Here is a 17,039-nt window from a genome sequence, read left to right on the forward strand (position 1 = left end):
TTCGCACTCGCTCAAGTAGCCGCCAGCATCCCGCGAACGCCCCCTCCCCAAAAGCTTATTTTATAGCTTTTTATCCCGGAGCAGCAGGCCCCGCGGCCGGCCCGGCCCGCCCGGCAGGGATGCGGCTCACGGCGGGTTCCAGCGGCTGGGCAGCAGCACCGAGTCTTCGGGATGGCCCTACATGAAAAGTCACGAAATGCCAGGGGATTCGGGCCGGTTTCCAGCCCGTCTCCCGTCCTGCCCGGTCGGCAGGGGTTCTTTGGCCCTTCGGCTGAGCTGGTCTTTTCCGCTAAATGTTATTTGCAGCATATGTTTCGCACATTCATTCTCTTTCGGTCTATTATTCCGGGCGCTAACTGCTAACACCTCATTGTCACCTTGAAATTTCCTCTGCTATTTTGCAATTAAAAGCTTAATAGCCCTGGAAACGGAGTTCATGTGGCGCAGTTTACCATCGCCACTTCGTCTGAAAAGCTTTCTGCTGGGATCCCATTATGTGCTTGAATAAACCTTTTCGGCGAGCAGAAATGGGAACCGGGCTTGTCAGGTGTTGGGTTACAATGGACTTTCAGGCAGGGGACGTTTTGCTAACACAAATACGAATCTGGCCCTACGGATAGATGTTGTCAAATACTAGGACATGGAAACCATTCCCATCAAATATGAGAAAAGGATTACAGTATTATATCAAACTGGGTATTTCAGCCTAAACTCCCGATGTGCAGCCAAGCGAGAGAGGGGCCCCGGTCCTCCGCCAACCTACCGCCGCGCTGGGCACCTGGGCTCGGGATCTGGCAGCGCCCGGCCGGCTGAGGCGCCCCGCAGGACCCTCTCCAGCTGGAGGGGAAGTAGGGCTTTCCACCATGATCCCCACCGCCGCAGGCAGCTGCATCCCGTTTCTTCGTTTAGAGGAAACGGATTTCCAAGCGTGGGTGCGCATCATCTTACGTAATTTTGTGATAGTTGAATGGGTGGTTCGCTTCTTTCTTTTTCTTCCCTCGATGGGGACTCCCGAGTGTGCAAGAGGCCCCACGGGGGAGGCCAGTTGCGAGCTGCAGGGTTCAGTGCATGCACTCCTGCGGCAAAAAAAAATTATGTTCTACTAGCAGTGACAGAAAATGCACTGTTCTCCTTATCTGATCTGATCCGATTCACCTCCCTGGTGCGATTTACCAGGTGGAGTGCTCATCCTCCTCACACCCCGCGCACAGCCCGGGGGAGAAAGATCACGCGCAATCACTTTTCCTCTAGAAGTAGAAAAGTAACGAGGAAAGAGCCTAGTAATGAAATACCACGCAAATACTTTCGTAGCATACACTGTGCCTTTTATTCTCTCCGGCGAAATACTTCCCGAGTTTTAAATCTGATTTCGTTATTACGTAGCCTCGCTAAAACCTTTATTTCGTGTAGCAGTTATGGTGGAAAGATGCCTGGGAAGAGCAAGGGACGTCTTGAGGCAACGAAAGGGGTCCAGGTCCAAGCAGCAGCCCCTGCCCGCCCGTGGACGCTACGCCGCGGGCAGATGAACGCTTATAATTTGTTTCCTCCCAGCCAAAATGCATATAACTTTTTTGATTTTTTTCCACCAATATATTACATTTTGATTCAACGTCCTCGCTGCCACACGGGAAATATCCGTGTTTCAGCGACAAACCCCTCCGCGTACGGAAATACAGAACACTACAAGTCTGCCGCTTCAGACATTATCGTTTAGGTTTCAAGCAACCTGACTTGCCGTGAATTTCACATTCCTTTCTATGGCCCCCGCTTGGTTTGGGTAGCTGTCTTGCCGCAGGATGCAGGAGAGGCAGCGGAGCCCACCGGGGCAGGTGCCTGCGGCGGCTCTCCAGCCCCGTGGCGCGACCCCGATTCCGCCCAGTTGTTGTGGGCAGCTCCTGGTCCCGGACAGCTCCTGCTCCGAGCATCTTTTTACGGCTGCAAAACTTCGGCAAAACTTTGGCAAAACTTTGATCTCGACCCTGCGCCACTACCTCGCGCCGCCGGGCCACAGGCGGCAGCAGCCAAACACCGTGCCGCCGAGCCCAGCGGGCTTTCGAGGCGGGGCCGGCGCAGAGCCCGGAGAAACCTCCTAGACCCCGCTCATCTCTCAGCCCCGGGTGCCTTCGGGGCGTGAGCCGTGAGGGGCCAGGGCGTGGGTAGCAGCAGCCGGGGATCCGGTCTGCTCAGAGACGAACCCCTTCTGCACGGCACGGGCATCGCCGCCGCCCCGACGGCGGGGAAGGGACCCCCCCGCCGCCGCTTCCCTCCCTCCCTCCCTCTCTCCCTCCCTCTCTCCCTCTCTCCCTCTATCTTTCTCTCCCTCCATTCCCCTGTCGGCGCCGGGGAAGGAGGGCGGCGGGGGGCGGGCGGGGGGCGGGGGCGGTCGGAGGGGCTCTGGGCTCAGCGGGGCGGCGCGGGCAGCGGCAGTGGCAGTGGCGCTCCGGCCGGCGGCCGCGCTCTGCCCGCCCGTGCCACCGCGGCGGGCGGTGCCTCTCCCCGCCGGCCTGGGCCTGAGCCGCGCCCCCCGCAGAGCCCGCGGGCAGAGCCGCCCGCCTCCATCGCCCCGGCCTCCGCCCGCCCTCGCTGAGGCCTTCTCCACGCCGGAGCCGGCCGGGCTGCTCCCGCGGGCATGAACGGCTATGGCTCCCCGTACCTCTACATGGGCGGCCCGGTGTCGCAGCCGCCGCGGGCTCCGCTGCAGCGGACGCCGAAGTGCGCCCGGTGCCGCAACCACGGCGTGCTGTCCTGGCTGAAGGGCCACAAGCGCTATTGCCGCTTCAAGGACTGCACCTGCGAGAAGTGCATCCTCATCATCGAGAGGCAGCGGGTGATGGCCGCGCAGGTGGCGCTCCGCCGGCAGCAGGCCAACGAAAGCCTGGAGAGCCTCCTCCCGGACTCCCTGCGCTCCCTCCCCGGGCCGCCGGGCAGCACCGAGCCCCCCACGCCGCCGCCGGGGCCGTCGCCCTGCGCCGCGCCGCCGCGGACCCCCGCCGAGCTGGCCGCCGCCGCCGCCCTTCGCTGGGCCGCCGAGCCGCCCCCCGCGCTCCCGGGGCCGCTCCCCAAGGCAGGTGAGGCAGGGCCGGCACCGCGCTACCGGGGCAGGAGGGAAAGGGAGGGCTGGGATACCGGCTCTCGGTTCTGGGGAAAGGGGCCGGAACGAGTGAAAAAGCTTTCCCTTTCACCCGACGGGCTCCGTGGGAAGGGAGCGGAGAGGAATTCCGTCGGGTACACTTTGTCACTCTTAAAAAGCATGGAGCCGCAAAGCGACCGGCCCGCTCGCCAGCCAGAATCGCGTCCACCGAGACGAGTAGAGGGGACCTGCAAAGGTCGCGGCTGCCAAGCGGCTCCCCGACGTGCCATTTCTGGGCCCGTTCCTCAAGTCCGCCGGGAAGGGGCCGCCTCCCGCGTGGATCACAGCAGTGTGTCTTCCTCCTTCTCCCGGTCTCTCTCCCGGAGTCGCGGTCCGGCTCCCCGCACCCCGGGCATCGGGCTGCGGGACCTCGTCCGGGACAGGACCTGCACAGAGAGCCTCGGACCAAAAGCGGCGCCAGGAGCAGGGAGGCTTCTGCGAAGCTATGACGACCGGGGAAAGGGGAGTGTTGGCAGGGGATGAGCGGGGCAACCCAGCCCCACTGCGCAGGCCTGTCCCTGCGGGTCGCGTCCGGGGCAGCTTGTGAGGGAGAGGTGGGGGGTGCCGAAACTGCCGCCGGCAGTGGGCACCTTGTGAGCGCGACCTGTCCGTAATGCACCTTGCCGGAGGCAAAACTAACGCTCCGGAGCCACAGTCGCGTTCCGTCCATTGTCTGAGCGGGAGCTGACAGTCTTTCACGATAGGGATGTTCGGTAGGCAGGCCGCTGCCAGCCCAGGGCGCTCCGCTGACGAGTTGTGACAGAATTTTACGCGGTGCCCCGGGACGAGAGTGGCGAGCCCGGTGCTGGGGCCCGTGTGGGTTGTAGGGCCGGTCCGGACACGGAGGCGTCCGCCAGGGCCCCAGCGTGGGGCTCTGGCTCCTCCAGCACCGCAGCGGACACACACGGGGCCCGAGGCGGCGACACGGCTGAGTCCTACGCTCTGGCGAGGATGCCGGTGGTTTGGGACCCGCTTCCCATTTTCCGGCCCTTGGTACCACCTGCCTGCCCTCCGGCAGCCCCCTCCCGCACATCTCGGCCCAGGGCCAGGCATGGGGGTCTCTCCCCAAGTTCCCCACTGGTCCTAGACGCTCTCCGCTCTCCGCACAGGCAGCGGCGCCTGGCCGGGGTCCCCTCCCTGCGCGGAGGTAGCGGGGGATAAGCCCGATGGGGTGGCGAGAGAAGGGGAAAAACCCGCCTTGCTTCTTCGAGAAAATGAAAGTTCCCATCCGCCAGCACGATATAAATCTGCCGGATAGGAGCGATATTAACTTGCACGCTCAACTTTCCTTCACTCTGATGTATGAACTTCCCGGTTTAAAAGATTACAGTAATCACGGGAGGAGAGTGTAAATCGAATCTGATAGCAATAACTTTTGGGGAAGGTCAGGCTCAAGTGAAATGTTACCAAGCAACAGGCATTTTCTTTGCAAAATACAATCAAAGTGTATTGATGAGAAATCCTTCCTTGCCAGCCAGTCAGCACTTTCTGATAATAGCTTTACGGAGCGAAAAAACAAACAAACAAACTACAGAACATAACAAAGATCTCCATAAATCAAGGCCGTCGGCGCTGCACCTGCCCCCGTCCCCGCCCGCGGTGAGGCCGGGCTGGGGGGACGGGGGCACGCCGGCACCACCGGGGAGCCTTTCTGGTCACTCAGACCTCACCCGCGTGTCCCCCGTCCCTGATTGTCACAGACGGGTTTTTCTCCCCACTTTTTATGAACATGAGAATGCATGAGAGCGAAGTGGAAGATGGTCTCCTTAGAGGTTCCTGCTGCCACCTTCCACCAGACACTGTTTAACCGCATGACTTGCTTATTTCCAATTATCCTGCGTGCTCTGAGCGGCAGGCTTTTCTCTTTCCTCTCTTTCCATGAACTGTATTAAAATCGCCGTAAAAACAGAGGATAAACCTCCTGTCCACCCGGTTTCTAAAGCACACACGCAACCCCTTCCTCCCCGAGGACGTTATTCTCGTGAAAAGTTTTTCACTGCCAAAGGGATATTTCCCAATGTATGGTAAAATCAGATGTGTCTGCTTCTGTTCCTGCTACAATCGGCCATTTCAGTGGGACAGTTGCGAAGTTCTGAAACTACCCTTGTTGCATTACCCTTGTTGCATCTGCCTCTGCTAACCTGGAATGATTCCTCCTTCTGATATCGTGCTCATGAACTTTCTCTGCCCACAGGAGTGCATGTTATATTTGTCTTAGTAGTAGTTACCGAGATTTGTAAATATAATGCCTTATTCATTGTCTGATATTTTCAGTGCCAGCTTCTTAATGCAGTGCATCTGTCTCTGTGTTAATTTGAGAACTGTGTTTAGTCTCCTACAGAGTATTTAGATCTTCGAATATAGGGAAGAAAGTCTGAAGTGAAAGTAATTAAACCCAAAACCTAAACAAAGCCCTAACAACAAAATTAGCTAACGAACACCCTGCTTTCCAAACAGACAGCAAAAGTAAAAAAATCAAACCCAAAGAAAACAAAAAAGCCCCCACCAAAAGCATAGCCTTAGCTTTATGTGCAGTTAAGCTAGTTCTGTATCAGCCTGCCCTAATAATACGACTAAGGGAAAAAGCAGGTACTTTCAAGATACAAGAAAATCTGTTCAGAAAAGAGCTGCCCTAAAAATCAAAGAACAAGCTCTTTTAACAGGAACTCAGCAGTGGGATATCGAAGAAGGAAATTTGAAATTTGGTTCCAAAATATTAGAACAAGTTTTCCAGACAAGTAATTAACTTAAACAGCTTTTCCTTCTCATCTATTTTACTTGTATTTGGCCGCTTTACAACATTTGACCCATGATTATTAATGTTTAGATAGTCAAGAAGAATTGTGGTAAATATTGTGCTGAATTCGTATTGTATTTTACTGTAAATGCATGTACAGTTCTCCCACTGTTCTGTTTCATGCATATCTGCATTTGCCCTGCATCTCTGATCTGGGCTGGTATCTCTCCCTGCATGTGTATTATTTGACGAATACTCCCCATCTTTTCTATCAGTAGGAAAATAGTTTCCTTAGTTTTCCTTAGGAATCACAAATGCTGGATACTTAAATGCAGGCAATTTGAAATAGAAGTTGTTGGGGGAAAAAAAGCCTCAACACACACACACACACACACACACACACACACACACACACACGACAAAATAACCCCCCCATAAAAAACAAAACATAAAAATCCAACCCCAGAGCCACACAAAGAAACAATCCTCCCAAAATCAAAAACCAACAGAAAGACAAAACAAACACCGCTGCCCCCAAACCCCAAAATAAGCAAACCAAACAAACACCGCCACCACCAGAAATACAGCAAAAATCCTCAGAGCTCGCACAGGACAAAATATAACAACCAAAGGCCCAAAAACGTAAAAAATATCTGAGGACGAGATTTCATTCTTGAAACCGAGAATATCCTCATGTAAAACTTATGAATTATGAAAAGGAAAAAAGCTTTGGTAGAGAAGCAGTATGTTCTAAATACCAAATTATTTTTATACCTGAAAATACAAGCATTTGTAATTAATACATGCATATAATATTCCTAAAATTCAGTGTCCACATAGGGACATTTACAATTTTTTGTTTATTTGACGATGACTATTTTGCATCTTCACAAATTTTTGTTTATTTGACGATGACTATTTTTGGGCCAGTTTTAAACGAATGACAAACCCGGTGGCGGCAGTTCCCACGAAGGGTTGGGGACACTCCCCGGAGCACGCTGATCCTCCCCGAGCCTTCAGCGTGGTGGGAAGGGGGTGTTCAAAGCAGTTAAAGCGCAGCCCCCAGCGAGGGCAGCCCCAGGGCCGGCCAGGTGAGCCGCCAGCTGCCGTGCGACTTTAAAATCAACGAAATCTCGTTGTCCGGGTCTGTCCCCGGGAGTGTAGCAGCCCGGAGAGACGCGCCGCTGTGACCTGTGCTGTATGAGGAGACTGCCCCTGTGCTAAAGCTCAGCGTCTGTGCAGTCTGCTGATGGTAAAGAGGCAAAATTCAGTGGGATGAGTTTTCAGAATCTGATGAAAATTTTTTTAGGCAAGCCTCACAAGGATATTTTTAAGGATACAGTAAATGAATCTGAAATATCCTGAAAATAACATTTTGTAAGGATCAGGGAATATATTTGAGAAACCTCACCTGATCTGAGAGTGTTTGTTTGTTGGTTGGTTGGTTTTTTAAATTAACATATATTTTCTCCACAGCGTTACTTGCTCTCATCCCGTAAAGATACACTGTAAACGTGAGCAAGAAGTAATTCTGAAATACTTTCTCCTTGCTTTCAGTCCATTTGGTAATATGGTAATATAGTCACCCCAGTACAATTTATTTATGTGAAAATTAAAGCTATCATCTTCCTTAAACAGCCTCTCTAACTCTGTCAAGATAGGGACAAGGTATTTTAATGTCCTCAGACTGCCCACTAAGCCTTGGACATATAAACATTCACCAAGATTTGTAATAAATGCATAGTGAAGGGATTAGAATGGAAAGGTAGCGTGAGTCTCACGTTTTCTCAATAAAGGGTGAGCTATGCCAGTATCTTAGCACCTCCTCAAAAGGATGCACGTGCCAGTTTGCTATCGGCAAGCAATTTCTGCATTCTGCTTTGGCTGCTAATGCTGATTGATGCGCTGAACGTATGAGAAAGAGGAAATGTACATGGCCTCCTCACTAATATAGAACGTGCAGAGTTACTGCTTTCCTGTTTGCACTCAACAGGCAGCAAAACTAGTGTAAAAAACAGTTCCCAAAATAGGTTATCCTGCTGAAAGGAGTGAGGTTTTTGTAAGAGCATCTGTACTCCTCAGCTACACACTTACCTTCCACAGCCCAAATTAGCAGCATCCCAAATCTCTTAGGATGGCTCATTGTTTCTGCCAGGCACAGCCATCCTCATGAGGAGAATCTTCCTTTGCCACGCTCACACGCTGTCAGGCTGTGCTCTGCCAGGATCTCTTCTTTGTTTATAACTCCCACTGTGGTGAGCACAGTGGCTTCTTGCTCAGCTTAGGCTGGCTCAGACCCTGACTTCTTTCTCTCTATTGGATAAATTCCATTAAAAGTATTTTTTTCATGCTGATCTGTTAAATGTTAAACTTAGCCCACTAACTGATGAGAAGATGCCCTGCCTGTTCCTGCAGTGAGAGGAAGGCCGGAGATGGTGAGCAGTGAGACTCAGGTGCTTGCACACCTCTAACAGGTTCCATCTCAGTTGGGCAGATGGGATCATCAGAACATTTTAGGAACCTTTGCTTGCTTCTTACAGTAACTTTATCTAGTTGGGGTATTTGTCAGGGGCTTGGAAAAGTAGCTGTATTGTTTTTTGTGGATAGTCCTTCTCATTTGTGCATTCAAAAGCACTACCCTGTGTGGCTAAAGTAGACTGTCAGCCACAGCTTAGACAACAATCCTCTCTCCATGTATTGATGCTTCCCATGAATGTAAACACTGTGCTCAATGAGGAAAGCCAGCAGAAGTGTGTTCTTGGGAAATAACGATGTACAATCTCAAGCAAATACATTGATCCTCTTTTGCATAAGCAAGCATCCTTCCCTTCTGCTTGCTGACAAGCAGTCTTATTTCAAAGGGTTCCATACTCGGGTCAGGCATTACCAAAGTGTTTTGAGTGTCCATCTGGAGACAGCGTGGTCAATGGGCTTGTTTTCAGCTCCATACTCATCTCTCATCCTTCTTAGTTCAGTACACAGAAAGCAAGGTACCTGGAACAATTGCTAAGAGAGGTTGTGAGGAATAATTCCTCCTCCTTGGAATTATTTAAAATTCAGCTAAGCAGCCACATGAGCAACCTACTCTTTGTCTAAGGTTGCTCCCAGTTTGAAGAGGACGTTGGACCAAATGCCTTCCAGATGTCTTCTCCAAACCAGACTTTTCTAGAATATCTGTTTTAATGGGACAAGGCATTCAGACATCCTTAACGGTTTAAAGGAAAATTTGCGATTCTTGCTGTGGGAGGAACTGATTTCTGTGGGAGAGACCACTTTCTTCAGAACCGGAGTACATTTATTTATTTATTTGAAGACTTTTTAAACCTTTAGACTGTAGTCATAGTGCAGAGGTTCCGTCAATGCTGTTGGAGCTGCAGAGGAATTTTCATTTCCTAAGTGCCCTCTTCATCTCACAGACAATGAGATGGTGCTAGTGAGGATTATGATATGAAAGTGCTGAAGTTCCTCTGAGAAATCTTGCAGTTGGGTGGTGTGTTACTGCCTTGTAACCAGTGAGAAAGGATAGATGTAGCACTTTTGATGCAGCAGAAAAATGATCACATTCTTTGCTTGCACAGGGGAGAATGAGACAGAGTATGTCTAGATCAGATCACATTATCCTTTTCCAGATTTATTCTCATGACTTGTTGCAAAGATACCTTAATTTTTGCAGGATCTCTGAGAAAAAAAGCACTTTTCCCCCCTTAGAGTCCTGGTCTGTTAAGTTTAAGAAGACAGCATCTTCAAATCTCTGTAAAAGCTTTTGGCCTCAGTTTTCTGTTAACTTCTCTGACTTCTCTTTGCAGACGTGAATGAGGAACGGCTGGGTGATGCAAGTGGAGCAGACAATGCCGAGACCTACAGTGACAAAGACACAGACCAAAGGAGTTCCCCAGACATGACTAAAGCCAAAAGTTGTTTCAACCCTGACAGCCCTGAAATTGTTTCAGTGGATGAGGTTGGTTTTGCAGTTCAGAAAAATGGTGGGAGCACAGAGAACCGTCCAGAGAGCCCCAAGTACCACCCAGAGCAGAACCACCTCCTGATAGAAGGTCCTTCTGGGACAGTTTCTTTACCATTCAGTTTGAAAGCAAACAGACCCCCACTTGAAGTCTTGAAAAAGATTTTCCCTAACCAAAAGCCAGCTGTGCTAGAGTTGATCCTGAAGGGGTGTGGCGGTGACCTGGTGAGTGCTGTAGAGGTTCTCCTGTCCAGCCGGTCTTCAGTGGCCAGTGGAGAGAGAACTTCTGCAGAATCGGATGGTCTTGTTTTGCCTTCCAATGGCCATCTTTTTGAACACACTCTGAGTTCCTATCCTATTTCATCTTCCAAGTGGTCTGTGGGCTCGGCATTTAGGGTTCCCGACACTCTGAGGTTCTCTGCTGATTCCAGTAATGTTGTGCCAAATCCTCTAGCCGTACCTTTGCAGCACCCCTTCCCTCAGCCACCACGCTACCCGCTGATGCTGAGGAACACTTTGGCAAGAAACCAGTCCAGCCCATTCCTGCCCAACGACGTCACCCTGTGGAACACCATGACATTGCAGCAGCAGTACCAGCTGCGGTCCCAGTACGTCAGTCCTTTCTCTGGCAACTCAGCCACTGTTTTCCGAAGCTCGCCTGTCCTTCCTTCCCGCTCGTCAGAAGATCCTAGGATTTCAATTCCTGATGATGGATGCCCAATTGTGTCTAAGCAACCAATTTACACAGAAGATGAATATGAGGACCGGTCTGATTCTTCAGACTCAAGAATACTCAACACATCTTCTTAGACTGACGTTTCACATGTGACAGCTAAGCGATACTCACAGTGCAGCTGAACTACTGGTCCCTAAGAGGAGGGACATGTGCTCTACGAAACTCCTGCAATTGTATTCAAAAGTTGCTTGGTATTGTACTATAGCAATAAAGACATAACTTATTTAATTTCTTGCACTTCACTGGATAATGCCAAATAGCAATACTCTGGCTTTAGTGCTGAGTGTGTGTTGCAAAGGAAGACTTTATGGCTGCCAGTTATGGGACTCTAGAAGACTCATAATGGAAACAGAAGCCCAAGGTCTACTTTGTTCCTTAACTCAGAAAAATGGGGATGTTAAACTAGAATACTTGAATGCTGTTTTATAATTGAGAACTCCTCAGGACATAAGAAATCAAGCAAACATAGGTTCAATTGCAAATGGACTAAAACAAGGACCTTATAGTCTTATGCCAGTGATCATCCTTGCAGTGAAAGAAAAGGCAGAAGAAAGAAATACACACATGCAACTAGCATGAGCTGCTTCTGTGCCGTTTGAGCTTGGACACTTTTCAGAGAAATATTATTAAGAGTTATTCTTTTCCCATGGCTAGGTCGAAATGTGTAATGTCAGTGTAAAACCAATTACAGCTGTAAATTGCATGAAGTGTATTGTGAAATGAACACCAGATTAAGCATTGTCAGGTTAATGTAGCATGCTAAGGACTCTAGAAAAATAAACTAAGATGATGATCTTGGTTTATGTAATTTATACTGGGCAAATAACGTTCTGAAGATAGAGAGCTGATTAGTTCTCAGCCGGGGTTAAAATGTCCAGCTCCAGCAGCTGCAGTCAGGGGGAACCTCTTTTTCCAAGTCTCAGTTTTGCTTCCCTGACTTGTAACTTGCAACTGAGATTAGGCAAAAGCTGTCATCAGGGAAGCTGAGGTCTCTTGTATTTGTACTGCAGATATTTCCAAGCTCAGCTGAGTAAAGCAGAGCTTGCTACAATCACAGAAAGCAGAAAACAAAAGGCTCTCCCAATGCTTCAGAAGCATCTTTTTTTTTTCCTATTCTGTAGAAGTAGAAAAGAACCAGAAATAGGATGTAATAATGGGCATTTCTTTAAAATAATTTTTAGCCAAATGACAACTCCCCTTTCCCCCTAGAAAAGTAATGGTTTGAACAATTTATTGCATGATTGCATGCGTTGATTACACTGCATATCTTATGTGTGTCTGAGTAACATTAGGAATTGCTTCTGATGAGGAATGCCTCTAAGTTTAATGTCCACTTAGAAGATTGTTAAGCTCTTAGTGTCATTTTTTCAACTGTTCACAAGTGACTATGTATGCTTGACAATTGACTTTTTACAAAACACACCTCTGAATGCAGATGAAATGTCTCTTTGGTCCTTCAGGTCTGGGGATTAGTCCCACACCTCAAAAAAAGGTGAAGCCACCCTGAAGTTGGACTCTGAAGCAGATGGGCTTTAAAACTGTTATATAAGTGTATCAGGCATGTTATCTGGCGTCATTGTTGATACAAATGCCTGTGTTCTCATTTGACATTTCATGTTCTGTAAGTCTTGTGCACATGATGAATCTTTCATTTTATAAAGGTACTGAATACGCACAAAAAGGAGAATAAAATAATGACTTTATTTTCCTTCGGGGATAAATTAACTGAAAGATACTTTATCTTGCATAACTTTCCAACCTGTTCAGAAAAGCATTTTATTGATTGTGCTACGAAGACATAAAAGCAGGGGAAGGGAGGAAAAAAATGAATTCACTTACGGAAACATAAATGTGCAAGCATCTGGGGTTTCCCTAAATGCAGGGTTTCAGTTGTGTGCTGACAGATTTGCCTGCATTCACATGGCATTTGTAAACAAATTCATCTTACAGCCACCCCAGAGAGAAAAGTAATATGTAAAATAGGTCTTGCAAGGAGAAAGGCAGGTGGCAGTGAAACGCTGTGCTCTGACACATTTCTGAGAAGTTGTCAAAGGCTAGATAAGAGCAGATAGGCCCTGGAGCTCCAGTTTTGGGCAGATTTCCTGCCTGCAGAAATCTTAGGCATCCCCTATACTTTAAATTAAATCTTAGTGGAGTTTTTTTGTTTGTTTTGCTTGTTTGTTTGTGTGCTTGTTTTGCTACAGATATTGAATCATCTTCAGCAGAAAGATCAAACTGTGATACCTGCAAAAGCTCATACCCTCTGTGGTCTGTGGGTTTTCAGAGAACTGAATTTCAGCATCCTGGCATTGGGACACATCTTTCAAAGAAAGATGACCCTTGGCTAACATGGAATGAACTATTATCACACTTGTGGTGAAAAATGCAAATTTGACTGTATGATTTTTAAAATTCCATCTCTTTTGACAAGCCATTTTTCTGAAAAAAGAAACAAGTTAAAATAATCCTTGTCTCTTGTGTTATAAAATAACTCCTGACTCCAGCGACAATTTTTTTCCCCTTAAATTAAGTAAATATATCTCTGTTCGAAATAAGAAATGCAAATTTTCATGTTGAACACTGATTTTTGTTTGACCACGACGGCTCCTGAGCCTTGCGTTTCCTGCTCCATCTTGTGGCAAACAAGGGTGTGTGCCCGTCCGAGCAGCTGCTTCGTGCTGAGCAAGAGAGCGCATCGGGATGGGGAGGGTTGAGGCTGGAAGCATTGATGCTCAGAAACACCCCGAGTAAAGAAAAAAAAAAAAAAAATTCGAACATCAATAAGGATGCTTTGAGCCTGGTGAGGTCTCTGTAGGATCTCAGAGTCCAACGGGTTGTTGGGGTTTTTAAGGGTTTTTTTTAAGTCTTTTTTTGGGCACCAGTGCAGCTGTGGCTTTCTTGGAGCAAGAGACCTTCAGCATCGAGCCTTCTGCACAGCTTCTGCCCCTGCCTGAGCAGCCCCTCAGGAGCCTCTTTTGGGTGCCCCGGGACGGCTTTTTCTCCTGTCAGACAGGTGATTTCACTGTCAGCTCTCTGGGAAATGCCTCAGAAAGCTCTCTCTGCTCACAGGTCGTCTTGTCCAGGTCTGAGCCCCACCAGAGACCTGTGCAGTGGGCTCTGCAGAGGCTGGCAGCTGCTCCAGAGGCACATTGCCAAATCCCCACTAGCTGACCTCTAGCTGTGGCAAGGTGGTTAAGGCCAACAATGATGTAAACAGTAACAATAATAATTTCTCCCTCAAAGGAATGCCGTGGAGAGCCCGAGTGTGATGCTCACATTCTGCAGTATCTCTCATACCCGTAGATAAGGGAACAGTCAGAGGGACAGCAGGGGTAAGCACAGCACAGTGGGGATGTCCTGTGCCAAACTATCCCTTGCCTTGTCCCTGCTGGTGTTGTGCTGCTTTTCTGGGGGTCCCTGACTTACCCTGCCTGTGGGTCTGAAGGGCCACCTCTGCAATATTTGTTGTATGCTTGGTGAACAGGCTCACCTCACATTTGTGCTGACATCTTTGAAAAATGACTCTGATTCTTTCAGTATACTGTTTCAGTGATTCATTCTTTATGTGCATTTACTCAGCAGACGTGAGTGGGGAAATAAGATTTATGCTAAATTTATATGTTAATTTTAATATTGAAGCTATCCTGTATTTGAAGAATAAGATCAGTTCTTCAATTTCATTTCTTACATGATATTGCATATTGTCATTACTGGAAAATAAAATTATTTCTGAATGCATACTATCTAAACTTCAATTTTAGTGGACATTTAACTTTGACGCATCATTCTTCTCCCTTCCCTATAAAAACTAACTTAACGCAATATTTAACATTCTCACACCAGTCTGCCACTGGAAGGTAACAAAGATGAGACTTTTTACCCTAAATGATGTTTCATTAATGTGCTCCCTGCAACATTTCTGCACATTGTCACAGACTTCACACCTGACTCAGTGTTGCATGCATACTACAATAGGAATCTTGGTAATGGCTGTGCTCCTCACTGGAGATTAATTTCATTAATTTCCACGTTAGCAGCAGTTCTTGAGAGCCATGGCCACAGCTGTTCACTAAACGTGCCTGTAGAGAGGCCAAATCCTAACCTTAAGTGCAGAATCCAGCCGTTAGATCATGTAGAGGATGGATACAGAGAATCACATGTACAGAAAGATTTAGCCTCTACAGAGGGAGATATATTTTACAGAGGCCTCCTGCCAGAGACTGTGCTCTCCTGAAGCTGCAACAGAAAGAAAATATTTACAGCACCTTAGGAGTGTGGTTTGCCACTTTATCTCTTTGCAAGCTGTGCAGGAGATTAAGCTGAGAGATAGATAGGAGAAACCTTTGCAAGGTTACATCCTTGTTCTGCCCTACAGCCTGAGGAAGAGTTTTCCCTCCCTGTGAGATAAAGATAACTGCTACAACAATTTAATTGTTTTTATTTGAAAATTCGCAAAGAGTTTAAGTGTTCTGTAAGTAAGAGAGTAGACATAGTGTTTACCAGATGATATAGGTAAGATTCTCTTTCTGATTTTTTCTCTGTGAGAGAGAGTCTATAACTTTTCATTGTCTGACCTGTAACTGCCTTCAGCAAGAATTGTCCTGAAAACCTCAGGGTTATCCTTAGATAGTCCTGGGCAAACAACTGTTACAAAATGTCTGTAACTTGTGAGACCTAAGGTAAACACTGTTTGGGCTCTTCCTCCCTCTTCTGAGTTTATGGACTTTATGCATTCCAACTTTCTTCTCTGTAACACCTAGATAAAACCAGAAATCTTGTGACAAAATTGCACTAATTGCCTTCCCCCCCCCCTCCCCCCCGAGAGTCAGAGGACGCATGAATCAGCAGAAGGTTGGGGAAAAGTGAGAGAGCAGAATTCAAGGCACAAAGAAATCGATTCATTCTTCCAGGACTCGTGTGTCTCGTGCAGGCTCAGGGGGAGCTGGTCTTCCCTGCTCTCCCTGGGGAGGCTGAGCCCACCCTGGCGCTCAGGCCAGCAGTGTGATCTCAGCTTGGGGCTGCAGCCCCCGGGAGTGGGCACGCACCCACAGGAGGAAGGCAGTGAGCAGTGTGGCAGCAGCGTGACTGTGAAGGTGCTTGTGGTCACTCATAGAAGCTTTCCTGCTTTGCTGCATGCAAAGCTCAAACCCACTTTTGGAAACATCTTTCTTTGCAGCCTAGTCCCTCTGCACATTGCTGACATTCCTTTTTGCCATGGTGAGTATAAACTGGGAAGAGTGAGAGATCAAATTCATCATACACAGAGAATATAAAGGAGACATTGAAATACTCAGAAACACTTCTGTGCTACTTGTCAAATCTGGATTTTTTTATCACTTTCTCACATATAAGAGCTAAATGACTAATGTGACGAGAGATGCAGAAGCAATCCTCACAGGCCATTGTACCTGAGGGAGAACTGTACTAAAATTTTAAGTTTCTCTGCCTCTGCACATTAATATCTTAACTCACTAGGAATGGGTCCCTGATGGGTGCTTCCAGCTGTTCACATTGCACAGATAGCAACTTTCCTGGGAACCAAAATCAGATGGTTCTCACCTTGAACATGCCTTTTTCTCTAGTAAAGTAAGGATAATGCTCAATGGCTGGTATGGCTACATATTCTATGAGTGAAAAAACAACACACTCTCAAGAGAAACATTCCTAAATTACAGAAAAATATTCTACATGGCTCCATCCTTACTCCAAACCCTCTTCAGGAGACTTTAATACCCTTCACAGATTTAACCCAACTCACAGCGCAGTTATTCCATTTTAGACCAGATGACTTAATCACTAGTAGAGTTATGGTCATCTGTGTGTAAGTTATGAATTTTCCTCCTTGCTCTTTCTCCTGTAATTACTTTTTTTCTAATGATCTGCAGAGATATAAACAAAAGGAACATTTGGCTACATATATTTTTCTTCATCTCCATTGCCAAATAATCGATTTTCAGGATAAGGATGGTATGAGGGAGAATTTAATGTATTTTTAATTCTTCTCAAAAATTTTACAAAACTGAAGTGGTAAGTTTTCTAAGGCTCCAAATGGGAGAGAGCATTAGTTTAACTTACCCACACATATTTCCTTTGCCAATTCTCACCTATGTTGGTGAGAACACCCTACAGGCAACAATGGCTACAGCTCTTGTACACAAGTGGGAATTGGGCTGGATTTGGGGTTGTTTGCAGAATTTTGAAACACATCAGGAGGGAGTGAGGGAGGGGGACGGGGGTGGGGGAAAGGAAAGGATAATTTCTGACCTTCAATAACTTCTGGGGAGTGGGTCTTTCCCAGGCCCAAGCCTGAGCTATCAGAGTTTATGCCCGCATTGCTGTTGCCTTGAAAAGGGAACAGAGTGATCTATACCAGAGCTAGGGGATGAAAGGAGTTGGTCTCCCTGTGCTGTGCTCAAGCCTCCCTCCTCTCCCAGGAAGTTCACTGCATGAGGTTTTAGCAGACTTGCATGGTGTT

General features: G+C 47.9%; 1 protein-coding gene across 1 annotated transcript; it reads left to right on the forward strand.

Moving 5' to 3' along the window:
* The first annotated feature begins 2,629 nt into the window (after nt 1–2,629).
* On the forward strand, nt 2,630–12,742 carry DMRT3 (doublesex and mab-3 related transcription factor 3). The gene is made up of 2 exons (XM_063180035.1): nt 2,630–3,068; nt 9,674–12,742. The coding sequence occupies exons 1-2, from the start codon at nt 2,630–2,632 to the stop codon at nt 10,636–10,638; spliced, it is 1,404 nt and encodes a 467-aa protein (XP_063036105.1). The 3' UTR covers nt 10,639–12,742.
* The last annotated feature ends 4,297 nt before the right edge of the window (nt 12,743–17,039 follow it).

The sequence above is a fragment of the Melospiza melodia genome, chromosome Z (assembly GCF_035770615.1).
Source record: "Melospiza melodia melodia isolate bMelMel2 chromosome Z, bMelMel2.pri, whole genome shotgun sequence".
NCBI lineage: Eukaryota > Metazoa > Chordata > Aves > Passeriformes > Passerellidae > Melospiza > Melospiza melodia.

Coding starts and splice junctions, on each gene's coding strand:
- DMRT3 (XM_063180035.1), top strand. CDS start 2,630: ATGAACGGCTATGGCTCCCCGTACCTCTACATGGGCGGCCCGGTGTCG. Junction 3,069..9,673: donor GGGGCCGCTCCCCAAGGCAG/GTGAGGCAGGGC, acceptor TTCTCTTTGCAG/ACGTGAATGAGGAACGGCTG.